This window comes from Dasypus novemcinctus, chromosome 26 (assembly GCF_030445035.2).
Source record: "Dasypus novemcinctus isolate mDasNov1 chromosome 26, mDasNov1.1.hap2, whole genome shotgun sequence".
Lineage (NCBI taxonomy): Eukaryota > Metazoa > Chordata > Mammalia > Cingulata > Dasypodidae > Dasypus > Dasypus novemcinctus.
The window spans coordinates 27,601,980-27,627,186 of record NC_080698.1 but is presented as its reverse complement, the minus strand read 5'-3'; the positions used below and the strand labels follow the sequence as shown (position 1 = coordinate 27,627,186).

Below are 25,207 nucleotides of genomic sequence, written 5' to 3'. Positions count from 1 at the left end.
GCTTCTGAAAAAACTCAGCAGTCATTGCTAAGGTTAGGATCAGAATTTTCTTGAAAACAGGAGTTTCCTACTCCTGGGTGTGCAACTCAGGGGTGCAGGCCTTAGATAATGTTGGAGGTCGAGCTTTGAGGGCCCTTCTAGCTGGGATTGAATGAACCTCTCCTCCATTGGCATCTCACTAAAGCAGTGATGAGTCCTCTCTCCTGTGAGGCCGTTGCAACGCCCACTTCCCCTTGGGTGGTCCTCAGGGACCGCCTGGGCTGGACAAGACAGTTTTCACTTCACATGGCAAGAGGCATTTTTAGGCGAGATGGTGCATGCAATTCTAGCCTGTCATCACTATTAAATTCTCCTAAGATAAAAGTATTTCATTTCAGAAAGGGGAAAGGCCTGCATACTTCAGGCCCTTCATCTCAGCACAGGTCAGATTGCCACCTGCCTTGCCCCGGACACACTTATCAGATAGCACCGCCCTAATTGTGTGCTCTTTCTCCTGACCCTCTCTTATCTGACCCTTCTCCCCCCACCTTCTGGATGTTTGGAAACTGCAGGACTCTGTTTGGAAACAAGATCAAGTCCGTGGCTAAGAGAGCATTCTCGGGGTTGGAAGGCTTGGAGCACCTGTGAGTATCTTGCCAGACCTTCTTTGACCTACAGGCCTGCCAAGCGTGGCTGCCGGGGAAGTCTGCTAGCAGAGTAATCGCATCTTTGTAAGCCGAGAAACAGGCTATTTGGAAATGCCAGCTGCTTCCTTCTCATTATAAGTCAGCTTCCCTCTGGCCTTTATTGTGCCCATGCCAGGAACACTTAGAGAACATATGGCCGGCTGGTGTACTCCCAGCGAACAAACTGGTCTTTAGAGAAATACCTGCCTCCCTGCTTCTGTCCTGCTTTGCCATTGAGCCAGGTGCCTTCACAGGCCCCTGGTCTCATTTCCAGCTTCCATGTGGCGGCTTTATTCGGGCCAATCTGATACCTCCCCTAAAGCAGCTTAACAATGCTGTGTACACGTTGGACTTACCCGAGAGGTTTTCTCCTGGCTCCTGGCGTGGTTGCCTCTGACCTTGGGAGGAAGAGGACAGAATTAGCCCCTGGGACATTCGTGTTGCCACCATCTGGGGCTGATGACTCCAGTATTTGAGTTTTAGCTTATTTCCTCTGAATCAAATTTGACCTTAGTTCTGTTGGAAAAGCTTTTGCCGACTGACTGGCTGGGCAGGCCTCCACCTGGCTTTGATGCTGCCTAAAGGCTGGCTTTGTTCCAGACTTAATCCATGTGCTTGTGTCAATATATGTGACCTTCTGGTCACTTACGGTGGAACCTGCAGTTCATCTGTGCAGCCAGAGGTGTCCTGAAAAGTCCTTGTCTAGGCTGAAACACACATCTGTTAAGGGATGGCTGACAGCTGAAGGGTACCTGAGAATTTATTTGCATGAGTAAAGTGTGTTCTTTTTCAGGAACCTTGGAGAGAATGCAATCAGATCTGTCCAGTTTGATGCCTTTGTGAAGATGAAGAATCTTAAAGAGCTGTAAGTACCCAGGATTCCACGGCTTTTTAAACATGAGTGGAGAATTTCAGAGTAAGAAACTCCCATAATTGAATGTATGCCTCTCTTTATGTAATAGCTGGGATTGTTTATAGTTGTAAGTTAAATCACCTTTTTAAGAAAATGCCTGTGGAGCCGCCTTATTTTGGATCAGAGGTCAGCAAACTTCTTAAAGGCTATGCAGTAAATATGTTCAGGGCTGCAGGCTACATGGTCTGGTGAGGGCTCCTCACCTCTGCTTTTGCAGCATAGAGCAACCACAGGCAACATGCAAATGAAAGGGTGTGGCTGTTGCCCCATAAATTACATGAAAAAACTCCTTTAATATGATAAGGGAAATTTTTATCTTTTGGGTTAGCTTAAAGTAAAGAACCTATATTGAGAGGGTTAATGAGTCAGAGAATATTTCTGGGATGGTCAGAGGTGAAGTGGTGCTCGGCCTCATCCATTTCCAAGGCCACCTGTAGTGGTTAGTGTGCTGTAGACCCTCACCATGGGCTCATGGGTGCCAAGGGTTATAAGAGCTTTCCTTTACCTAGTCTAGGTGTTCAGGTAGGAACCCAAGTTTGCTTTCTTTCCCTTTATACATTAATCTGATTCTACAGCCATAAAATCTATTCCCTAAAGATAGAACTTCTGTTCCATGTTCTAAATGGAGGTGCCAAAGGATGGGCACCCTTTTGTCCCGACTGGACCACCACTCCTGGAGGCTCCTAGATGGGAGCAGGAGAGGTAGGGATAGGGCCATGGGGAGATGGGGTTCTGCCCCCAGCGGTCCCAGTAGTTGAAAACCAAAGCAGGGCCCTGGTGACACTCCTCCATGTGAGAGGAGGGGAGGTGGTCTGGCACATGCTTCATGACCTTTACCTTGTTGTGGGAGTCACATCTATCAAATAAATGCTTTTTCTTAAAAGGGTCATGATCTCAGAGCAGGAATTTGTGGCTGGCTTCATGGAGCCTCAGGGCTTGGCAAGAGGCTGCTGAGTTTTGGGTGCTGTCCCCTTCCTTCAATCTCAGTAGTTCTGTTGTCTTTTTTGATATGACTTAATATGAAGTAGGATTCCATATCTCATTCCAGTAAAGGGAGAAGAAATTATTAAAGACCTTTTTAGAAGGACGGCTACACAGACAGACAAGAGATAAAGCAAGTATCATAAAAACATTAATTGTAAAACCAAGGTGGTGGGTACGTGAGCATACAATCTTCTTAGGAAAATAAACTTTTCTTAGTAAAATGGGGGAGGGGGGGAGACCTGATTTAATGAGGGAAAGAGGGGGAAAGAAGGAGGGAGAGATATTTTCCTTTTGGCTTTCTAAAAGGTCAGTTTTCTTGAAGTAGTTTTTTAGTTGGGAAGAACCTGGACCCTTCTGGAAGCTTGGGCCCCCAAAATGCTTCTGTATGGTTTTGGGACTAAGCCTTAGCCTCCTGCCTGGCCTCCCCATAGGTCTCTGCATGAACTCAGCTGCGGCTGAGCCTGAGCCCAGTCTTTGCTGGGAGAAGATAAGGTTAATAATTCCACTTGGTCATTTTCTTCCCCCACCTGATCAAGGCAGATTGTACTGCCCACTTAGTCATCCTCTGGGTAAATTTCCACAAATGATGATTAGAAACACACTTTGTTGGAATCATGAAAATGCACAGTTGTTAGCCAGTGGAGTATTGGAATGGGTAGTTGCCGGAGTCCTGGGAAGGCACTGCCTGTTAGTGGTTGACAAAGCTGTGCTTTTAGTTAGTGAAGGCAGAGTAGCCAGGAGTGAATCTTTGCAAAACTTTGCAGTTGCACCCAGTCCCCCCGCCCAGTCTTTCATTCAACATGGCATGCGTCTTTAAAGTAACTTGGGGGAGGCGGGGAGTGTTTTGAGGGGAGGGGTCCACATCCTTCTGTGGATCTAATCCCTCTCTGTCTGCCCTGTTCTTTAAGGAAACCGTTTCTCTACCTTCAAGTACTGGCTGACTATCTTTCTGAGGTCTGGTCTCCTCTCTTTGAGGGGGACTTCATTGTTGTGGAGGTGTATGGCATTCTCAAGGGAGGTAGGCCCAACAAATGGTTGAATATGTGGTATGAGGCAGATAGTGCTTAACCTTTTCTCATACCAGTTCTGATCAAGCACAAATATTTTCCCCCACTTGGTCCCATTTGTTGCCCCTTCCCCGCCCCCACCACCTCAGTTGATTGGCCCAATATCATCTTCTTGGATTTTCCTTTAGAGTACTCAGCCTCTGCTGCTTGACCATGTAAAAAAGGGGCAGTCATGCCAAATGCAGTCTTGATGAGCAGTTGCAGGTTCTGACAGGGAGAGTGCTCCTTTGGGCTCTTCACCTCAGGAGATGAGTTCTTCAGTGCCTGGTGGCAGCCTGTTGAGCCATAATACAGACCGCCTTCCTAGGAAGCACCCATCATTTGAAGTGAGCATCACCCTTCCTCTATGTAAAATAACTCCTTGACAGGACAGCCCTCCAGATGTCTCTAAGCAAAGAGCTACTTGCCTACCTAGTAAAAATGCAAAATCTGATAATGATTTTAAGATCTTAATATCGGCAAGCATTCCCATATAAGGGTTTTAAGATAGATTATTTCAGTTTTTGAAGAAACGCTTTCCAACATTGTTTTAATAAGATACCTAATCTGGGAGTGATAAGGAAAAGGGGGGAAGCATAGATTTTACTTCCCTTAGTCTGCCTTGGATTATCTGGCTTAATCTTCATTCCTTGTTTTTTCCTAGTTTGACTATTTCTTTGTTCATTAGAAGGCCAGAGTGAAACAAAGAAAACAAAAATACTAGTCCATTTGGTTGCCTTATTGACATCTGAGGAAAATGGTGGGTGGAGAAGGAGGCGGTGGACGTTTCTGGAATTCCTAAGCTTACTTGCTCCCCCTTTTTGTACTGTATACCCAGACAGTTTACTATGGACAGGCCTGTATGTGTTCGTTCTCGGTCTTGTTCCTCACCATGGGTCAGCCATCATTCTCACAGCCTTGAAATCTTCCAGGAACAGGGTAACTGGACTGTCTGGTTGACCTATCTTTGAGTGACTACTCAGGAAAGAATGTTCACTGAGATGGTGATTTCGATTTCTGTTTAAAAAGCTTATCCTCAGTTGCTGAGAAATGAAAAAGAAAATATTCTCTGTTTTGGTTGGAGCCTCACAAAACCAAAGTTGTGCATTCTCATGCTCCCTGGGCAGTGGCAGTTAACTAACAAGCACTGTTTAGGGAGCAGAGCCAAATTCTGCTGGCCTCCTGAAAAATGCTGGTGGCCGTTTATCCTTATAACCACACAAACAAGAGGGACACGCCGGTGAGGTTTACTTGTGGAAGGAGGTACACAACTTTGCCAAAGCAAAAAATAACAGCCATATAGTAAAGGAGTCCTTTTCATAACTCAGCTCAGAATTTAGATCCAAGTCTCAGCTAGAGTTTGGGAGCTCTACTTAGCTGACCAGGAAAGTGGGGATGGCCAAAGAGGGAAGAGTGCCAGCTCACAACCGGATGTTCTGGACTCCTGGAAAGGGTAGAGGGCATTCTCAGGGTCACTGAAGAGCAGTGCTTGCCTTAGAACATGGGCACATTCCAGGTTCTTGCTACTCACAGACCAGCCAGTATCTGTCTCCCCTGGGAGCTCGGTCCAAGCCATCACCTGGGAGTTAGCTTAGCTGCATTTCAACAAAACCCCCACGCAGACAATACGTGTTGCTTTGGGTCATCAGGTAGGAACTGTGTGAGAAATCATTCCTCTATTCTAGCTTGCCGGTGTTAATGTCACAAGTTAATTAGAGGCTCTGTGTGTGAGGGAATATCCCTTCTTTGCAGTTATACCTCAAGCCTCCAATTTGTTTTTCTTTCAGACAAATCAGCAGTGATAGCTTCCTCTGTGACTGCCAGCTGAAATGGTTGCCCCCATGGTTAATGGGGAGGATGCTGCAAGCTTTCGTGACAGCCACCTGTGCCCACCCAGAATCACTGAAGGGCCAGAGCATTTTCTCTGTGCCGCCGGAGAGTTTCGTGTGTGGTAAGACTGTCTTTGTGATTTTGTTTTTCATGATGGGCAAGGAGGCCAGGAGGAACTCTTCATTATGGGAGTAATTCCTGTGATCAGAGTAAGCCCCAACCCATGTTCCAAATCAGCCTCTGGATACAATTTATTTCCCACTGAAACCACACGTAGTATTTACTGTACAGTCACCTCATTATGTGGTTCTTAGAGTACATGCATTTAATCAGAAGGGAGTATGAGTTGGTCCAATTACAAATCGGAATAATCAGTTACAGGAAGATAGTTCTGTTGTTTCAAGAGGGCTCTGGTGCCCGGATTTAGCTGTAAATTTACTCAGTGTAAGAGGCTGGGGTTTTACTGTGTGTTTCTTTCCAACCCCAAGAATAAAAGGTTAAATACAGGAAGAGCAAGTCTCAGGAGAACAGTTGCTATAGTAAAAGAAAAAAAAGAATTCCTTGATGTTGACTTGCAAACTTGCTATTTCTCTGAACCACTTAAGTCTATGCTTGTAGCTTTAAATTCTTTTTCCCTTCTGATTGTTGGAATGTAGCTCTTGCCATCATATTGACCAAGAGAACAGAAAATGCTGAACAGCTGAAAACACACACATGCTAGCTCAGAAAGGAATGATGAAACCTCATGGTCAGGAAGATGTAGTCAAAGAATGAGATGAATTTGGATTTGCTTTTTGCTCCAAGAAGTTGAAATGGGAGTCCCAGACCAGACTTGGGCAGGTGTGATTCCTAAGGTCATTACTGCTTTGGGTCTCACAAGTCTGACCTCTGAACCTTGGGATCCCTGCTGTGACAGGAGCTCACCTAGCACTGTGGGGGCCCCTGTGGTCCAATTCTCTGTCCTACTTTTTGGCCATAGCAATAGCCAGTGTGCCTGCTGGAGTCAAGATGCGAGTGGCTTCCTTCTATGCAACCACCTCCGTCACCAGGTAAGACAAGCAGGCTTATCTCAGTCAGCTTCTCTTGGGCCCAGTCCAAAACACATGGTGTTTCCATGTTTCAAATGTCTTATGGGGCCTTCTCTGTAGAATCTGAGGCTGTACACAGCTCCCACTGTCTAGGCAGCAGATTGTTCATCAGGACCCAGTCCCTCACCATTGAACTATTTGTAGAGCTCCTGAAAATGAGCTTCCTGCCCTTGGGCTTACATAGGCTTTCCTGCTGGCTGAGCCAAGGCAGCAGGTTTAGCCACTGGACTTCAACATGGGGCACGCAGCCTGTGCCCTAGGATATCCCTGCACTGCAACAGTTTGTCACATACCTTACACACACATATACAAACCCCCCACCCCCTTTTTTTTTAAAGCTCTGGCTTCCCCCAAAACAACTGTTAGATGTTAACAGGAATCATGAAAACCCTTAGCAGAGTTGAACTGAAGTCTCAAACTCTGTGGGAATCTCTCACTTCTTTTTATTAGAACCTTCCTATTCTGCTAGTGGGAATGTAAAATTATGCCGCTTCTTTGGAAAATGGTCTGCTGGTTAAACAGAGTTACCATGTGACCCAGCAATTCCAGTCCTAGGAATACACCTAGGAGAAATGAAAACGTATGTCCACACAGAAATTTTTACACATACGTTTATAGTAGCATTATTCATAAGAGCCAAAAAATGGAAACAGCTCAAATGCCCATCAAGTGATGAATGGATTTTAAAAATGTTGTATATCCATACAGTGGAAAATGTCTTCCAGATGGACTGACCCTCTTATCATTAAAAAGTGTTATTTTTTGTCTTTAGTAACACTCTTTTTTGCCTTTATGTCTATTTTGTCTGTTATTAGTATAGACATCCTCTCCTTTGGTTACTGTCCGCCTATTTGTTTCTTTGAATCTCAAGTGTGTCTCTTGTAGACAGCATGTAGTTAGGCCATGGATTTTTATCCATTATGTTAATTCCTGCCTTTGACTTAAGAGTGTTCATGTAAATTTAATGTAATTAATGATGAGGTAGGGTTTGCCATTTAGCATTTTTCTGTTTTGTCTTTTTTGTTCTTTCTCCATTACTGCCTTCATGTATGTATTTCTAGTGTACCATTTCATTTCCCTTGTTTCTTTTACTTAGTGGTTGCCATGGGGATTGTAATTAACATCTTAAAACAATCTAGTTTGGATTAATAATGAGGTTAACTTAAATGGGATACAAAAAACTTTTGTACCTATAAAGCTCCATCCCCATACTTTGATTGTTCTACAGATTACATCTTTATACATCATAAGCCCATCAATGCGGCTTAATAATTATTTTTTGCACCACTGCCTTTTAAATCAGATAGGAGTAGGAACGAATTATAAATAAATGAAAGTACACTTACACTGTCTTTGGTACTTACCTATGTAATTAATGTTATTAGTGTGGACTGGAGCTACTATATCTAGTGTCTTTTCATTCTAGCCTGAAGGACTCCCTTCAGTATTTCTTGTAGGTAGGTTCAGTACTGATGAGTGCTGTTTTTGTTTCTCCGGGAATGTTTTTCATTTCTCCTTCATTTTTGAAGGAAAGTTTTCTGGATGTAGAATTATTAGTTGACAGTGTTTTTCTTTCATCACTTAAAATATGTCATCCCACTGCTTTCTGACTGTTAAGAGAGTAATCAGCTGTCAGTGCTAGTGAGGACCCTTTGAGGTGAGTTGCTTCTCTTTCAAGAGATTTTTTTTTTAAAGATTTATTCCCCCCCCTGCCACCCCCCCCCCCGTTTTCTATTCTCTGTGTCCATTTGCTGTGTGTTCTTCTGTGTCCACTTGCATTCTTGTCACGTGGCACCAGGAGACCGTGTCACTTTGTTGCGTCATCATGCTGTGTCAGTTCTCTGTGTGCGGTGCCACTCCTGGGTAGGCTGTGCTTTTTTTGCTCAGGGCGACTCTCCTTGCAGGGTGCACTCCTTGCACGTGGGGCACCCCTACGCAGGAGACACCCCTACGTGGCATGGCGATCCTTACGTGCGGCAGCACTGCCGTGGGCCAGCTCACCACACGGGCCAGGAAACCCTGGGTTTGAACCCTGGGCCTCCTGTGTGGTAGGTGGACACTCAGTGGAGCCAGATCCACTTCCCTCTAGGTATGATCTTTGAGTTTATTCAACTTGGAGTTCACTGGGCTTCTTGAATGTATAGGTTATCTGAAGAAATAATGGCCAGAAACTTCCCAAATTTGATAAAAAATGTTCTTCCTGTACCTTTTTCTTTCTTTTCCTTCTTGGACTGCCATGATTTGCATGTCAGTATGCTTGGTGGTAGCCCACAGGTCTCTGTGGCTCTGTTTACTTTTCTTCATTCTTGTTTGTTTCTCAGACTGAATAATCTCATTTGAACTGTCCTCAAGTTTGCTGATTTCTTTATTCTGCCAGTCCAGTTCTACCATTGAGTCTCAAGTGATTCCAGAATTAATATTTGGTTCAGTTTTATAATTTCTGCCTGTGTTGATATTGCCTATTTGGTGAGAAGTCATTCTCATACTTTAATTTTGTTGGACATGGTTTCCTTTAGTTCTTTGAGCGTAAATAGCTGACTTAAAATCTTTGTTTAGTAAGCCAAGATCTGGGCTTCCTCAGGGACGGTTTCTATTGACAGCTTTTTTTCCCTGTTTCTTTGCATGATTCGTGGACTTTCTGTTGAGAACTGGATATTTAAGATAAAATAATGTGGCAACTCTGGAAATCCTCCTGTCCTTCCCCAGGGTTTGATGTTGTTGCTACTTGTTGTTTAAGTTTGTTTAGTGACTTTCCTGGATGAATGTTGTAAAGTCTGTATTCTCTGTAGATACTAAAGTCCCAACTTAATGGTTAGCTAATAACTGGACAGAGAATTTTTTAAATCCCTTCAACCAATAAGTCCCACCCTTTGTCCATGGTCTGTGTGTGTACCTTGTGGTGTGGCATTACTTCCTGCCTGGGCAGATCCTTAGGGTCAGCCACAGGTGAGAATTTAGGACCCTCTCAGATCTTTCCTATGTTCTGCCCCTGCATGTGACCTTCTAGATTCCCAGGAATATGCTGGTTCTCCTCAAAGCCCACTTTGAACAACCCATACCACCTGATTTTCCTCATTTGCTCTACCTGGTATTGCCACCTCCGGCAGCTGTGTGTTAAACAGTGGCTGCTGATTGTTTTCATCAAATGCCCTGGCCACAGGACTTTGCTTATTGAGCAAGCTGAGTCAGATCAAATAAAGACAAGCCCTGCAAATGGGCTTTTCTAGGTTGCTGCCAGACATGTTGGTTACATAGTGACAGTTCTCTGCAGATGGGGCTTTTGGGGAGATCCAAATCATTTGCTCCCTTCAGTGGTTTCCAGGCTGCTGGGTCTCAAGGTTACTGTTGAGCTGGGAAGAGAGAGATGGGAATAGGACAAATTAAAACACCACAGACAGGAAGCGGATTTGGCTCAACTGATAGAGCATCCACCTACCACATGGGAGGTCCAGGGTTCAAACCCTGGGCCTCCTGACCTGTGTGATGAGATGGCCCACGTGCAGTGCTGATGTCCGTAAGTAGTGCCGTGCCACGCAGGGGTGACCTCCGCGTAGGGGAGCCCCATGTGCAAGGAGTACACTCCCAGAAGGAGAGCCGCCCTGTGCAAAAGAAGTGCAGCCTGCCCAGGAGTGGCGCTGCACACACACACACAGAGCTGATGCAGCAAAATGACACAACAAAAAGAGACATAGATTTCCGGTGCTGCTGACAAGAATGCAAGCGGACAAAGAAGAACACACAGCAAATGGACACAGAGCGCAGACAACAGGGCTGGAGGGCGGGGGGAATAAATATAAATAAACCTTAAAAAAACAAAACAACCCACTACAGAGCTCGCTTTTCTTACTCAGTTTCAGCTATTTTTCTTGAATAAATGCTCCATGGATTGTTGTAAGTCCTCTATATTCTAAAATTACCATTTTTGCTAATGTTTTCATTGCTTTTATGGAGATGCAGCGTTTTGGAGGTCCTTACTCTGCCATTGTGGAAGTGCTTTATACCCCACTCCTTTTTTGGCGTAAGTTTTTTTTGTTAGGGTTTACACAGTCATGACTGGTGTGTGACTATGGAAGTGAGTTTTGTGTAAAAGTAAGCAGGTAAATCTGGTTGTAGTTTACTCAAGGAAACAGATAATTTGATATTTTCATAACTGGTGGTTTGATAATTTAGTACCTTTACATTAATTTGTAATCAGGAAGTGTGATCAAAGAGGGGGTGGCTTCTCATGGGGTTTATAATTGGAGAAGGCCAGATACCATAATGCAATTCCCTTACAGAGTTTGATGGAGCTGAGAGCGCACAGGAGCACTGAAAGATCTGGTGTCCATGTTTTACCTGCTTCCCGTCTGACCCAGGCTCTTGTTAGTTTGAACAGCAGCTGGTTCCTCTGTGCACTAGCATCCTGGGTGACTTATAGTTGGCTCTTCTTCCCCCAGATGACTTCCCAAAGCCCCAGATCATCACCCACCCAGAGACCACCATGGCTGTAGTGGGCAAGGACATCCGGTTCACATGTTCGGCAGCCAGCAGCAGCAGCTCCCCTATGACCTTTGCCTGGAAGAAGGACAATGAGGTCTTGGCCAATGCCGACATGGAGAACTTCGCCCACGTCCGCGCTCAGGATGGCGAGGTGATGGAGTACACCACCATTTTGCATCTCCGTCATGTCACTTTCGGGCATGAGGGCCGTTACCAATGCGTCATCACCAACCACTTTGGCTCCACCTACTCGCACAAGGCCAGGCTCACTGTGAATGGTACGGCAGTGCTATCTTTTTTTTTTATTCTGATGTAACGTTCCTTTGAAGCCACACTCATGATGGCTCACCTGGTTATCCAGGTATAGATGATTGAGACAGGAGACACACAAGTTCCTACTCGTTCCTGGATTTCCCCAGACCAAGTTTTACAGATTAAGGGTGGCTTTCAGTGTGACTTTTTCATCCAGTTATTATTTTAAGTGAAACTGTGGGCTAAGCTTAGTATTTTTATCCACTTATTATTTTCCATAAACCAAGATTCCAAGTAAACTAGTTGCTGGGCAAGCTGCTGCCCTCTCAGTAGATGGTGCAGCCATGTCCCCTTCTTCCTTAAGGCTGATGTGTGTGCATGCATGGCCCGATGGAGAGAATGGTCCTGGAGGTGTTTGACAAGGGTCTTTTACTCAATAGCAAGCTTCAGAACTATGAGGTAGGTTTCTCCAGGACTCTATTATAGTGTGTTTGAGGTAGACAGGGAGGGGCAAATAGCTTCCCACCCTAGCAAGCTAATGAGATTTTTCTGATTATTGGTTTAAAAAGTTGTCTGGTGGATCAGAATTATTCTCTAGGCCTCTACAGACCACAGGAAACCACTGTTTACCACACCAGCTGGATTGTCTTGGCCTATTCTTGGAGACTCCTCATTGGTTTTTGAAATTTCCAGTTGTTGTGAGACACTCCACTGAAATAACCTTGATGGAACTGTAGTGCTGCCTGATGGGTGCCTGGAGACCTACCACTCCCCTTCAGGGACTATTTGGGATAAATAAGATGGTTTTTGGCAAGAGGGCAGAGCCATCCCATTGCTTTCCCCAGGATGAAGGCACATTGTCCTTCCCTCTGTAGTTGTCTTGATGGCGCAGATGTTTTTCTTTCCCAGGCTGCTTCCTGTGGTCTAGGAAGGCATGCATCAGGCCCTACCTTTTATGGGAAGCCACGTATTAGTCCACTTTCCTTATGAGTTATAGCTGAGGCCAGCTTTCATCGTAAGTCCTAACATTTGAGGAGGTTATAGCCAGCCTGAGGTGTACAAGGAGACTGTTGGGAATGTTCCACAGAAAGGCCAGGCAGACCTTGGAAACCTGTTGCTTCTGATCACAAGGGAGACTGTTCCTGATGGCAGTACTGGTCCCTAGGCAGCCATTGGCATGAAAGGTGAAGAGGTGGTGAACAGACACCCAGGCAGGGAGGTGGGGGAGTCTGTATGCTAGGGGATTCTCCTGGCTTTTACAATAACTTTTCCCAAAACTGACCTTACATGTATGTTTTGTAGTGCTGCCGTCATTCACCAAAATGCCCCATGACATCGCCATCCGTACTGGCACCATGGCCCGCCTCGAATGTGCTGCCACCGGCCACCCTAACCCTCAGATTGCCTGGCAGAAGGACGGAGGCACAGATTTCCCTGCTGCTCGGGAGCGACGCATGCATGTCATGCCAGATGACGATGTGTTTTTCATCACTGACGTGAAAATAGATGACATGGGGATTTACAGCTGTACTGCCCAGAACTCCGCAGGCTCCATTTCAGCTAACGCCACCCTGACTGTCTTAGGTTCGACTACTGATGTGTGTCTGTATTTTAAAAAGGGAGATAAGTATTTAAAATATCATAGGCATCTAGAGGCAAGTTCTCTAACTGCTCTGTGTGGAGCTTGGGGTGGGCTGTCTCTATTTAAAACCTCTGGCTTTCTGAAAGAGAAGCTGGCTCCTTCTCTTTAAAAAGAATTGACAGCCAGGGAATGAAGAGAGTCTTCATAGGGCTTATGCCTAAAAAACATTCTAACAAGAGGCATGGTCTGGTCTAGAAGAGGAACATGGGACAGTAGCAGTGGAGGCCTGCAGAATAACCCTACCATCTGATTTGCTTGCAGAAACTCCATCCTTGGTGGTGCCCTTGGAAGACTGTGTTGTGTCTGTAGGGGAAACGGTGGCACTCCAGTGCAAGGCTACTGGGAGCCCTCCGCCCCGCATCACCTGGCTCAAGGGGGACCACCCTCTGGGTCTCAGTGAGCGGCACCACTTCACCCCTGGCAACCAGCTCCTTGTTGTTCAGAACGTGGTGGCGGAGGATGCAGGCAGGTACACCTGTGAGATGTCCAACACCCTGGGCACGGAGCGCGCGCACAGCCAGCTGAGCGTCTTAGCCAGCCCGGGCTGCAGGAAGGACGGGACCACTGTGGGCATCTTCACCATTGCCGTGGTGTGCAGCATCGTCCTGACATCCCTGGTCTGGGTGTGCATCATCTACCAAACCAGGAAGAAGAGTGAGGAATACAGCGTCACTAACACAGGTCAGGCATCGCAAGCTGAGCTTATTTTCAGGGCAGAAGGAAAAGCAGTGACATGAAGCCAGGTCTGGAGGCTTTGGACAGTTGAGACATTTAGTCCCAGTGACACCATTTACACTTTGAGGAAGTTAAATTAACACTGCATGGGAATACTCTCATATACCAGTGAAATGGAAGTATATTGTGAACTCTAACTGCACTTGAACCTGGGACTTTGGTTAATATATACAAAGCAGGTGCTCAACCACTGAGCTCCACCTGCTCCACTTTTCTGTCTCCTTGATAATTCTGAAGCATGCCTGGCACATGCCTGTTGTATTTTTCCTGAAATGATCTCAAAACACCATAGTTCTGTGAGTTCCATCTCCCTTTCCACCACTGTTCTCTGTCTTTTGTGGGCTTAGAACTCTGACCTGCTTTTTACCTGGGGGTGTGAAATCACACCCCCAGGCTCTATGAGGGCCTCCAGGGCACCTCTCTGCAGTTCTTGTTACCATGAAGGATGGAACTCCTGATGTTTGACTGTCATACCTTCTTGCAGATGAAACCATCGTGCCGCCTGATGTTCCTAGCTATCTCTCTTCTCAGGGGACCCTTTCTGACCGACAGGAAACTGTGGTCAGGACCGAGGGTGGCCATCAGGGCAACGGGCACATCGAAAGCAACGGTAAGGACTTGGTGCCTTGGTCTGATGTGAGTAGGAGCCCCTGGGCTGGGAGTGGCCCCCAGCCCTTTCCCAGGGTGGCTGCCTGGCATTAGATCCAGGCACATGTGGTGAAATAGGAGGCTGTAGGATGAGACTTCTGTTGGTCTGCATTGCACCTAGCCTGTGCCATTTCTGCAAGCTTCAAAATTCTGTCCCCGCCGAAAGTCACTATATTGGGCTCAACTTTTGGTAGCTGAGAGAAGATGGGATTGCAGTAAGAGCTGCAGAGGACATTTCAGGTCATGAAATATATAGGGGAGTGCCCAGTCTTTCTCTTATTAGAAAACATTCACAATGGCGAGCTAGTCCAGGCCATGGGGAAACCTGAGCTCTTGCCTGGGACAGTAAAGGTTTATCTCATGAGAACTGCTCCTTTCACAGGGCCCTGGATGCTCAAAGGCCCACCTGCTGGGAAGGCAGAATTAGAAAAGTATTTCTTTGCTGGACCTCAGCTAGCCCAATAATCCAGCATACTCAAGAACATTTTTTAGAAATGACTCAGTTTTAGTAGCCTTGCCCATTCCTTTCATGAGGTTCAGTGCGAAATGCTTAAGCCCAGAGTTTCTCGTCACGGAGGAATCTATTGCAGGTGTTTGTCCAAGAGATGCAAGCCTCTTTCAAGAGGTTGACACTCATAGCGTCTCATGCAAGCAGCCAAAACTCTGTGCTGGATATAATAAAGAGCCATGGAAAGCGACGCAGAGAGCTGATGGGACACCCGGTCCACATAAGATAGGTACGAGATATTTTAATCAGGACATATAGGACTTTTCACTAAATGAAAGGGTTGGGGGCGTTGGAGGGGATTAATTGCTCTGGTTGATATAAACAGGGTCCTGCAGTAGTAGCATTAAGCAGCCTGTCCCTTTGTGTGTGGGTGGAGATGTCAGTGGTAACAGTTCTCATCTGTGTTTGGCTCTGTCTTCCAGAGCACAGTGGCCCAGTTCTGTGTAGTGACTGCAGCAGTGATGTGGACAGTCACTCCAGGGAACAAGCCTTCCATCCTCAGCCTGTGTCCAGAGACAGCACACAGCCAGGTATACTAAGCAGCCAGGAGCCCAGTCGGAGTGACCGAGAACATTCTGCACGTCACCTGAACAGCGGAACTGTTGATGGGTCCCACACTGACTATAGGGGTTCCCTCTACCCCAGTAACCACGACAGAATGCTGACAGCCTTGAAGAAAAAGTCAAAGGCACCTCCAGATGGCAAAGGTAAAATTTTACTGTCTTCTGAGGAGTTAGTGTAGCAGGTGAGTTGGGACCCCCTTCCAGAGTCAGGGCTGGTTGAAGTGTCTGATGTACCTTTTCTTTTCTTCTAGGAGCTTCTTGGACTTTAGCAAGGTTTTGTGAGCCGGACTCCATAGACCTCCAGCCTTCATCTGTGTTAACTTCAGGCAATCCTGAGCTCACAGAAGACTCTTCGGGCTTTTCTGATGTCCCCAGTGAAGCCCAGCACTTGCTTCTTTCCAATGGACCCCTCCCCAAGGCATGTGACCCCAGTCCTGAGTCCGCACCACTGACAGGACAACTCCCTGGGAAACGGAGTGTGCCGTTGCTCTTTGCACCGAAAATCTAGGTTTTGTCTACCTCAGCTCTTGTCAGATCAATCTCATACAGGAAAGAGGTAGGAGAGGCTGTGAGGAAGCTTGGGTTCAAGCATCACTGATTTGTACATAGTTTTAACTTCCAAGTGGAGTATCAGTAGTTCAAAGGACTTGCATCTGAAGCACAGAAAAAGCAAGAGGCTATTGTGTACAAAAGGCAGAAAAAGTATTTGATACCACTGTATATAAGAGTTTTCAGAGATTTCATATATATTATATATCTTTTACAGAGGCTATTTTAATCTTTAGTGCATGGTTAACAGAAAAAGTCAGGCAATTTTGGCAATATTATTTTTCATATCAGGTTGCTGTTTAATTTTGGAGGGGTGGGGTGAAATATTCTGGTGCCTTAATGCATGAATGGGATTTACAGGCGCTAAACCACATTTGTTCCCAGTAGTTTTCGGTGAGGTGGGAAGGATGGAAAGTCCTTGGAATTGTCTTGCACTTCATAGGATCAGACCCCTGGGATGCTTTACATTCAGAGATTTCATCTGAGTTGGAAGTAACTTCTTGCAGGATTGCTCACTTATGGGTGCTCTTGCAGCATCTCCCTGTGGCGTCAGAGGCAGATGTCATCTACCCTTACCGGAATGACTCTTAGACTTCTGTTCTTTCTTTAACAAGTAGCATGAGGGCTGTTAATCTGCCAGAAGCACTCGGTCAGAAACAGTTTAGCTCTGCCTTTCTCCCTTTGAAGCTCATTTTATTATAAAAACAAACAAATGTGGTCTTGTCCTTTTCATTCGATTGTCATTGGAGGCTTTTTATTATGGTAAAGGCTGCTGGTGTTGGTACCTGTGGATTTTTCAATAGTGATATAGTTCTGCCAGTATAGTGAAAGTTCCTACTTTTCAGGGCTAGCTTATTTCTCCTGAGGATCCAGAGTAGGCCTGTCCATGTCATTCCCTTGCACAAACAGAATTGGGTTTGGACCATATAAAAGTTAGCTTTTGACCTGGATTCTGGGTATATTTGCACTTTTAAGACCTGTAGCTAATCATCTTGGGAGTGCCAGTGAGTAATGAAGTAACTGTTAAGCTAAAACAAGCTCAAGGTCCTTAAAAATCTCAGAAAGCACGCTCCTTTAGCTCAGACGCTGAAGGGGGAGGGGGCTGGATATTGACAAAATGGTTACTTTACTACTTTACCTATATTAAATTTTACTGTCTAATGTCATCACTGTTTCAAAAGGTAAGCACATTAGAATTCTTTTCTCAATAGTTAACTGATTGTTACTTCCACAAAATATGTGAATTTGCTGCTTCTGAGAGGCAATGTGAAAGAGGAAGTATTACTTTTATGTACAAAGTTATTTATTTATAGAAATTTTGGTACCATGTACATTGAAAAACATGTAAAATATTGAAGTGTTTAACAAATGGCATTGAAGTGTCTTTAATAAAGGTTCATTTATAAATGTTAAATGTGTGGTTGGGTTTCTCCTACGTATACTAACCAGCATTGCTTCATCCCATTTAATTCCAAATGAATGACAAATGTGGTCATTCATATTCTACTCTATCACCAGATGCCTGAGTCTCTCTCTCTCTCTGAATTTTTATACACAGAGCTCATCACTCAAGCTCTGAAATCCCAAGGTATGGTGACTTTCCCATTGCATCCTTTGTTAAGTTTGAAACTTTAGGCAAGAAACAGCAACTCTGTTTCCAAGGCTAGTCCAAGGCCCTTGCCTTTTCAGCCTGGAATGGAGAATGATGGGGTAGGGTTCAGCTTCCCCAGAAGGGCCCACCTAGTCACTGGAGCTGCAACTGCTTTCTTTCTTTCACACTTCACATGGGTCGCTGGACACTCTTTGTAAAATAATACAATTGTGTTTTTATAGGTGAAATCTGACAGTAATTAAAAACAGCCTGGTTACCCAGAAAGAATGCTTGCTATGCACCTGTAGTTCATTCTTTTTAACAAAGCCATAAGCTTAGACAATAAGAATTGACCCAGGGGAGAAAGAAACACGCAGGGGCACTTTTCCCTCAACTCTCCTTTTCTTAATCTAGCCATTGTTTAAAAATTATCTCTGCTTTCCAACAGATCCACTATCAAATGGCAGGAAATGAAAGATCAGATACAGGTCCAATGACAGCTTGGAAGGGCCTGGTCTCAGCATTACCAAACTTATTTATTAAGGGGTTCTAAGAAAATGGCTCAGAGTACCTCTGTGGACATAGCTAGTTCTCTCTCCTTTGAAGCTTTCTGGCATGTAGGCTGATGACTTTATTCCGGTCAGCCCTGTACCACGGAGGATGCGTTCTCAATGCTGGAATCGTAGCAAAGCTGCATGTTTGCACTGCGCTTTGTTGAGATGGCCAAACAGCTGCTCACCGGAAGGGAGACAGTTCTCACAGCAGTTCTCCTGCTTGAAAGAAGAGGCTGTTGGGCTGTCTCTGATTCATGGATTCTCTCTGCCAAATTCTAACATCAAGCTGCGAGCTTTGTCGTAAGCACCAAGAAAGATGAAACCTCCCAGACTGATTGCTGCCATTCGAGGGATAACACCTGCAAATAATCTAGAATAAAAAAGCAAGAGGAAAGATTTTAAAATTGTGTGTGTAAAAAAGAGGTTAACAAATTTCACTCTGTACCACAGCTTGCTCAAGTCAACACGCAGCATGCTCATTAAGCCCCACGCAGCACTTAAACTGTGCGTTTCCTTTTCTCCCCTTCGAATGGCACGGGACTACATTCCTCAGGAGGCCTGCTGAGGGTTGGGCCCAGCTGTTCATTGCCTAAAGTGGTGAAATACCCAGCAGCTTACTTGTGCTCATTCACAATTAGGTCAAATAATGCCTCTGCCCCAACAATAGTTCTTTTATTTAAAACTTTCAGACCATTTTTCCATGTGACCCTGGGAGTCAGCCCCACTAAAGTCCAAGGGCTGCGTCCTAAGTCAGGCTGGAAGGCATGCGCTATCCTAGAAATCTAAGGTGGTCTCTGGGGTTTAGTCCAGCGAAGAGGAGATTGTCAGAACCCTCTGCTGTTCCTCCCAGTGACTCAGCTGCATCATTTCCTTAGAGACCCATAAATGGGATGCCTCAACAGGGAATCAAATCTGCATGGGCTCACTACTGCCCTCCTTGCGCAATTACATACAAGCCAGGCAACTGGGGTCCAGCGGGGCTGGAACTGTACCTCCGTGCATGTTTGATCCATAAAATACACTTGTAAGAAAAAAAGTTCAGTTTAGCATCATGCAATTGTCTTTGGTAAGAGGTGGCTGGTGAGCACAGAAACTCAAGTGCTGCTTTGATGCCACTGTGTCCTGGCCTGAAAAGGAGATTCATGTCACCCCCATCCTACAAAGAGAAGGACATTGGAAGGGAGGCTTGGTAGGGCTGAGTGGGGGAAGGCCACATTTGCCATGAATTTGTCCCTCTCTTCCTATCTTTACTTCTAAAAGCCAGTGCCTAGTTCAGCTTTTGTTCTTAATGAGCTCAGCTGCTGCTCCTGGCAAGAGGCAGATGGAAGTAGTTTATGGTTTCACTAGATGACAATCTATTACCATAATTACAGCCTTAAAAATAATTTGTACAGTGAGTGTCCCAACCACATTTAGAGGCAGCCTTTAGAGTAGAGTAAGGCTGTGTTCTGGAGACCACAGATGAAATGAGAGAAATCTAAAGCATTTAGCATACTACCAGGCACAAAGGGGGTGCTCCTGGCCGGAGGAGTTACTATTTAAGGGCACAGTCGAGAAAAACAGAAAGCCAGCTGATTAATAGAAGAAAAAAGTAGGAAGGCGCAATCCAGGAGGAGCAGGCTTCCCTTCTGCTTTCCACCTCGTGGACTGAATGAGCATGTGGTAGTTTTACTCGGAAGAAACCAGTTGGCCCTGGAGCATGAATTCCAAGTATGGGTAGGAACACAGACTTCTGCGTGAAGCAACACGGAGGCACACACGTGGTCACCGCTTTAGTTTACCCTGAGAGGTCAGCACCATTCCAGTGCCAGGTGGGGAGACTGATTCTGGTAGGAAACTAACACTTAATACACTTAGGATGTGTGGCCAGGGGTGGGGCAGGAGGCAGATGAAAGAAAGCAGGCCTGAGACCACTGTGGAGAACAGCTGCTTGGGCTTGGAGGGCTTTTTTATTTGTTGCTTTTTTGTTAGTTTTCTGCCAAATTATTTGTTGTCATTTATCATACTAATGAGGAAGCTAATTAAAACTGTCATTTCCAGAGTAGAAGTTGGACTTTGATTAAGTGACAGTCGCTTCTGCCTGGAATACGCTGCTAAGAAGTACATCGTGAACGCTGTCTAGAGCCCAAGACTTAAGAGACTTTCAGAAGATAAGCAAATTCCCCAATTACCTTTTCATGGCTGACAATGGGGACAGACAGGACCGTGGCACATCTATGAGGCCCGTTCTCTACCTAGTTACACGACATCAAGTACATACACAACTGGGACAGGCAAAGTTTATTTTCAATCATCTATTCAAGGCAATTATATCTCGGAAAGCTTTCAGTGCCTGTGGTTTTGCAGATCACATCGTCCCCACATAGTGCCATTTTCACAAGAAAGGCAAGCAGGCTGGAGCTCTCCACTGACTCCACAGAGCTAAGGTCACTAGCAGAGGTGTTGGGCAATTGCTGCCATAGAATCTAACATAAAATATATTGGAACAAGTAAGATGGTGAAATTTGGCAGTTCATCTAGTTACGATCTGAAAAGCTGCCATACACAGTTCTTGATGTGTGGCCCAATCCCTATTTGAAAGACTTAAATCTTATACCTGCTACTATAAGCTGTTTTAGAGCTCATTTTTCATTCCTCACAATACATTAGCCATAGATGACAGATCAGGCCACCACTCATCCCTTCCCATGCTTGGCATCTACAACTCAGTCATGATATTCCTTTCTGTTAAACCCAGTCCTTGTTACAAAGTCCTAAAGTCTTTCAGGAAACCACCACCACTCCATCCACTGTTGTCACATACCACAAAACCATCCAATATTACCTACTTTTCAAACTTTTGGTAGGAAATTATGAATAGGAAATGGGGTCACTCTCCTGTAAAAACCTTAACTGGGCCCTAACCTACCTGCTTCGTGTTCCCCAGACTACGCAATTAAAACCTGCCAAGTGCGTGCAAAAAGCACAATCGAATGAATGATCCCACGCAGCACTGGGATGAGGAGGAGGCCCCACCACTGGAGGGGTCTGAGGCCTCTGCTCTGCAGCCCTGCAGCCCTGCTGTCGACACTGGCTGGCCACTATCACTGGGCTCACGCCTGACCCTCTCCAAAAGGGGGTTGTTGCTTTGCTCTCTCAGGAAAACTCCTGGTAAGATCCATATCCATACAGATCCCAACATTTATATGGCTTTAAAGGTTTAAGTTGTAAAAGCAATGCTGCAATAACACCTTGAAGAAAGGGCTCTTTAGGACATGATGCGGGAAGTATGAGGCACTTAGCCAGTAATCTAGAACAGTGGTCTCCAACTGAGGTGGCGTGCACTGCAGTTGGCTAAAGTAGTTTGTTAATACTAAAAAAGGGCTCCAAACCACTTATGCTTTCCTCTCACAAGGCTACCCTCGCTCATCTGTGTTTCTGCATTGTGTAACCTGAAGCCTATTATCAACACTACAGCCTGTAACCTGGCGGGGGCTACATGTGTGAATGCCATCTAACGTCAAGAAGGCAGCTCAGAATCACTCAATGAAAATTCTGCATCAATTTGACTGACTGCCACATTAACTAGAGCATTTTATACACCACACTTAAAGAGATCCCTAACCAGGCCAGAAGCAAAAGAAAGGAGAAAGAGACTCTGGACAGGTGGAAAGAAGCATCCCCTTTTGTCCTTACCCTGCGGGCCCCTGCGTCCGCCAGACCCCATGCAGGGCAGAAAGTACATTCCCACTGGCAGTGCTCGAACCAGCCTGCATGGAAAGACAGAGGTGAAATCCATTACCATAGGAAATGACCCAGCTTAACAGCTGACGCCCAAGTACCCACAGATACATGGCTCCCTAGCACCCTCATCTAAGACGCTGCCTCAAAGAGACTGGGGAGTTAGGCAGGAGTTAGTACCCGGCCTCCGGGATCCACTCCACCCAGAAGCGCTTATGGGCCACATGGGCCAGCAAGCAGCGACTGGCCAGGCCGCACTGGAAGCTGCTTTTCCAGGTCGTTTCTCATTAGCAAACCATCAGCAGAGCTCATTCAGGTTATTCACGTACAACTAATAATAGGACAAAACTGAAAGCAATATTAATCTATAAGGATGGGGAATAATCAGTATGAACGGTAGAATTATGAAACTTACCCACATAACGAATAAACATTTAATAAAGAATATCATGTTCACTGTCATTTTCACATTTGGTTCTGTCAACCTAAGTACTCAAAATCTGTCCGCATCTGTTCTACTTTTCCACAAGGATAAGGACTTATTTTCTATCAGTTTGGTCCAGAAAGCTTATATTACTGACTCCTTGGCTTCTAGATGTAGCATTTTTTAAAAACAAAGATTTCTTTTACAACAAAACTTTTTAACAATTCTGACAACTGTCTTACTTCAGTTAAGGCCAAACATGACCTAAGTTCAGAGCCTGCCACTCATGGCACAAAGCAAATCAACTTCTCTGAGTTTGGTCCTGTGATTGGGATGTGAAAACAGCATTACCTACAGCAATAAAGCAGCCCTACTTGCTTACACAATGTAGGTGACAATGATCCAAAATGATTAAATGCTATAGAGAGGCTGCTCACAGCTATTCCTGTGGCTATTGTTTTGTCAGTGTCAGATTCACTACCGATTCGACAGGGCTCCTCTGAGAATACTGGCATAAGGCTGCTACTACAGGTAAGTACTGTACCATTTTCTTTTTTTTTAATATACACGTAAGTCCTAGCGCCAATAGATGTAAGCATCTACGATGTCTATGCTACATTATTTTACTGCTTACCTTTGCCAACATAATTCTGGTCTTTGCCACATCCAGAGGCGTGGTGACCGCAGCTGCAACTCCACCTGTGCATATAAAAATACCCAGCATACAATGAGATACTTTTTACTGAATTACATAGTTCAATACTTATTTAATAATTCCTCAAACTCTGCCCAAATCCCTTATTATGTCCATTTGATTGATTCAAAAATAAGGCACACACGTGTAGAATCTCTATCCACATACTTCATTGCTTTGGCAGTGATTTATACCTTCATATGGAGAGGTGACAAGATAACGCTTTACACACTCAGGTTGAAAAACAAGGCCTCACAGCACAGCTTGCTCTTTCATGGACTTGCAAATGAACCTGTACGTGTATGCAGTGTACGTGCAGATGGTTAGACTCTCTCTCGGGGAGAGGTACACTGCTCCCAGTGTGTCTCGGAGTCCCTGTGCCTTTCTACGGGCCACTGTTCTTGAAACTGACTATAAAATGCTGCTGTTCCTGACTCTGCCTATGGCAAAACTTGTAAACAGAAACATATCACTGTGGGGATTTTCGGTATAAATGCCTGGATTCTTCAAGTAAAAGAGTTAAATGAGTAAAGCTTCTATATCTTACAGGCTTATGATAAGCCAACTGAGTTAACGGTATTTCTAAGCCCCTTCTGCATCTTCTATGAGTCACTCTTGATTCAACAGGCCTTCTTCTTTATGGCTTTTTTCCTGCTATCTTGACACAGAAACCATGTTCTGTGGTGTCAAAATCTTATTAAATATGGTATAAAGATAGATTTTAAACTCCAAGCAACCCTGAGGAGATAGATGAAAGGTTCTCAGAAATAATAAACCCGAAGGGGCCTTCTACAGATTCAGCTTCCATGAGCTAGAAGGAAAGGAGGCAGTTATACAAGGGCTGAGCAGAACACGTGTGGAAGGGTACTCCAGAAATAGCACTACACTCCCTCTAAGTTTTGTGGCATGTGGACAAGAGGGTCATTTGATCTCTGCCAAATATCTTTCTAAATGTTGCCAGAATAAAATCATTACACTGAACCTCCTCCATTTAGTAACATTTATTATGACACGAACTTTTTAAAAAAGATGTACCTATTTATGCTTTTATGTTCCATTTTTCATTACTCATAAATGACATATCTTAAGGCTAAGGAGTATTGATTAATATAAATATTAGAATCCCTTTTGTTTTGTCCACTTTCATGTTATTAGTATGTGAAATACTTTTCTCCAAATTCAAATGTTGCCTGAAGTTCAGGCAACGTTTGCTAAATTTCTGGTATTTAAAATTTGTGGAATCTTTCCTAAAATTCTATTCATTTATTTATTTTACTTTTTAACCACAGATGCTGCCCTAGAGGAATAAATATACTTTTAACAATAGAAAGGGTCCAGGAAGGTTACACACATGAGCGCGCGTGCACACACACACACACCACCCCCCCCCCAAGAAATGAAAGGGAAAGAAAGGCAATGAACTTGCACTATCCCAAAACTTCCCACCCTGAATTTTATTTCCAATTGTGTTTCCATTACTGGCTGCAGGGTATGGCCAGGCCCAGTCTGAAAAAAACTTTCCTTGGAGTCAGAAAAACCAAGGCTTTAAATCCCTGCTCTACTAGTTGACTTGCCTTGGGTATATTACTGATTCTCTAATTAAAGTGCTTTATGACGCAAGTACTCTTATTACCCCTACTTTACAAGTGGGGAAACTGAGGGTCAGAAGTTAAATCTCTTTTTTTTTTAATTTTTTTTTTATTTTTATTTATTTACTTCCCCTCCCCTCCCCTCCCCCGGTTGTCTGTTTTCTGTGTCTTTTTGCTGCGTCTTGTTTCTCTGTCCGCCCCTGTTGTCGTCAGCGGCACGGGAAGTGTGGGCGGCGCCATTCCTGGGCAGGCTGCTCCCTCCTTCGCGCTGGGCGGCTCTCCTTATGGGCGCACTCCTTGCGCGTGGGGCTCCCCTACGCGGGGGTCACCCCTGTGTGGCAGGGCACTCCTTGCGCGCATCAGCACTGCGCATGGGCCAGCTCCACACGGGTCAAGGAGGCCCGGGGCTTGAACTGGGGACCTCCCATGTGGTAGACAGACGCCCTAACCACTGGGCCAAAGTCCGTTTCCCAGTTAAATCTCTTATAGGAGGTTTTACTTCATGCAGAACCTGAGCTCCTGGCCACTGGTCTTCCAGGGTCCTCCACTTCCTCACCTCCTCACCTGTAAAATGCAGACAGCAACATCTACTTCCTATGATATGAGGACTGAATAAGTCTATGCAAAATATCTAAACTAATACCTGGCTCACAACAATACTCATCAAGAAATTAGCTCTTTTCCAAGTCAGCAGAGACGTGTGGTTTTTCTTCATCTCTCTTGTCCAGCACAC

The 25,207-nt window shown here is 45.1% G+C and overlaps 2 protein-coding genes across 7 annotated transcripts in view; one reads left to right on the top strand and one right to left on the bottom strand.

Moving 5' to 3' along the window:
- The window catches only part of LRIG1 (leucine rich repeats and immunoglobulin like domains 1), a 114,389-nt gene extending 97,073 nt beyond the window's left edge, over positions 1–17,316 (top strand). For all 3 annotated transcript variants that reach the window (XM_071212150.1, XM_071212149.1, XM_058288145.2), the window contains 10 exons: positions 552–623; positions 1,459–1,530; positions 5,396–5,559; positions 10,963–11,283; positions 12,560–12,841; positions 13,161–13,580; positions 14,119–14,244; positions 14,873–15,019; positions 15,213–15,497; positions 15,605–17,316. In XM_071212150.1, the coding sequence (XP_071068251.1) occupies positions 552–623; positions 1,459–1,530; positions 5,396–5,559; positions 10,963–11,283; positions 12,560–12,841; positions 13,161–13,580; positions 14,119–14,244; positions 14,873–15,019; positions 15,213–15,497; positions 15,605–15,861 (2,146 nt within the window). In that variant the 3' untranslated portion in view covers positions 15,862–17,316. The remainder of the gene's footprint in view (positions 1–551; positions 624–1,458; positions 1,531–5,395; positions 5,560–10,962; positions 11,284–12,559; positions 12,842–13,160; positions 13,581–14,118; positions 14,245–14,872; positions 15,020–15,212; positions 15,498–15,604) is intronic.
- Positions 17,317–17,994: 678 nt separating this feature from the next.
- SLC25A26 (solute carrier family 25 member 26) overlaps positions 17,995–25,207 on the bottom strand; it is a 139,066-nt gene continuing 131,853 nt past the window's right edge. For all 4 annotated transcript variants that reach the window (XM_058288147.2, XM_058288146.2, XM_071212152.1 and 1 more), the window contains 3 exons: positions 22,826–22,890; positions 21,723–21,796; positions 17,995–18,417 (listed from right to left, as the gene is read on the bottom strand). In XM_058288147.2, the coding sequence (XP_058144130.1) occupies positions 18,300–18,417; positions 21,723–21,796; positions 22,826–22,890 (257 nt within the window). In that variant the 3' untranslated portion in view covers positions 17,995–18,299. The remainder of the gene's footprint in view (positions 18,418–21,722; positions 21,797–22,825; positions 22,891–25,207) is intronic.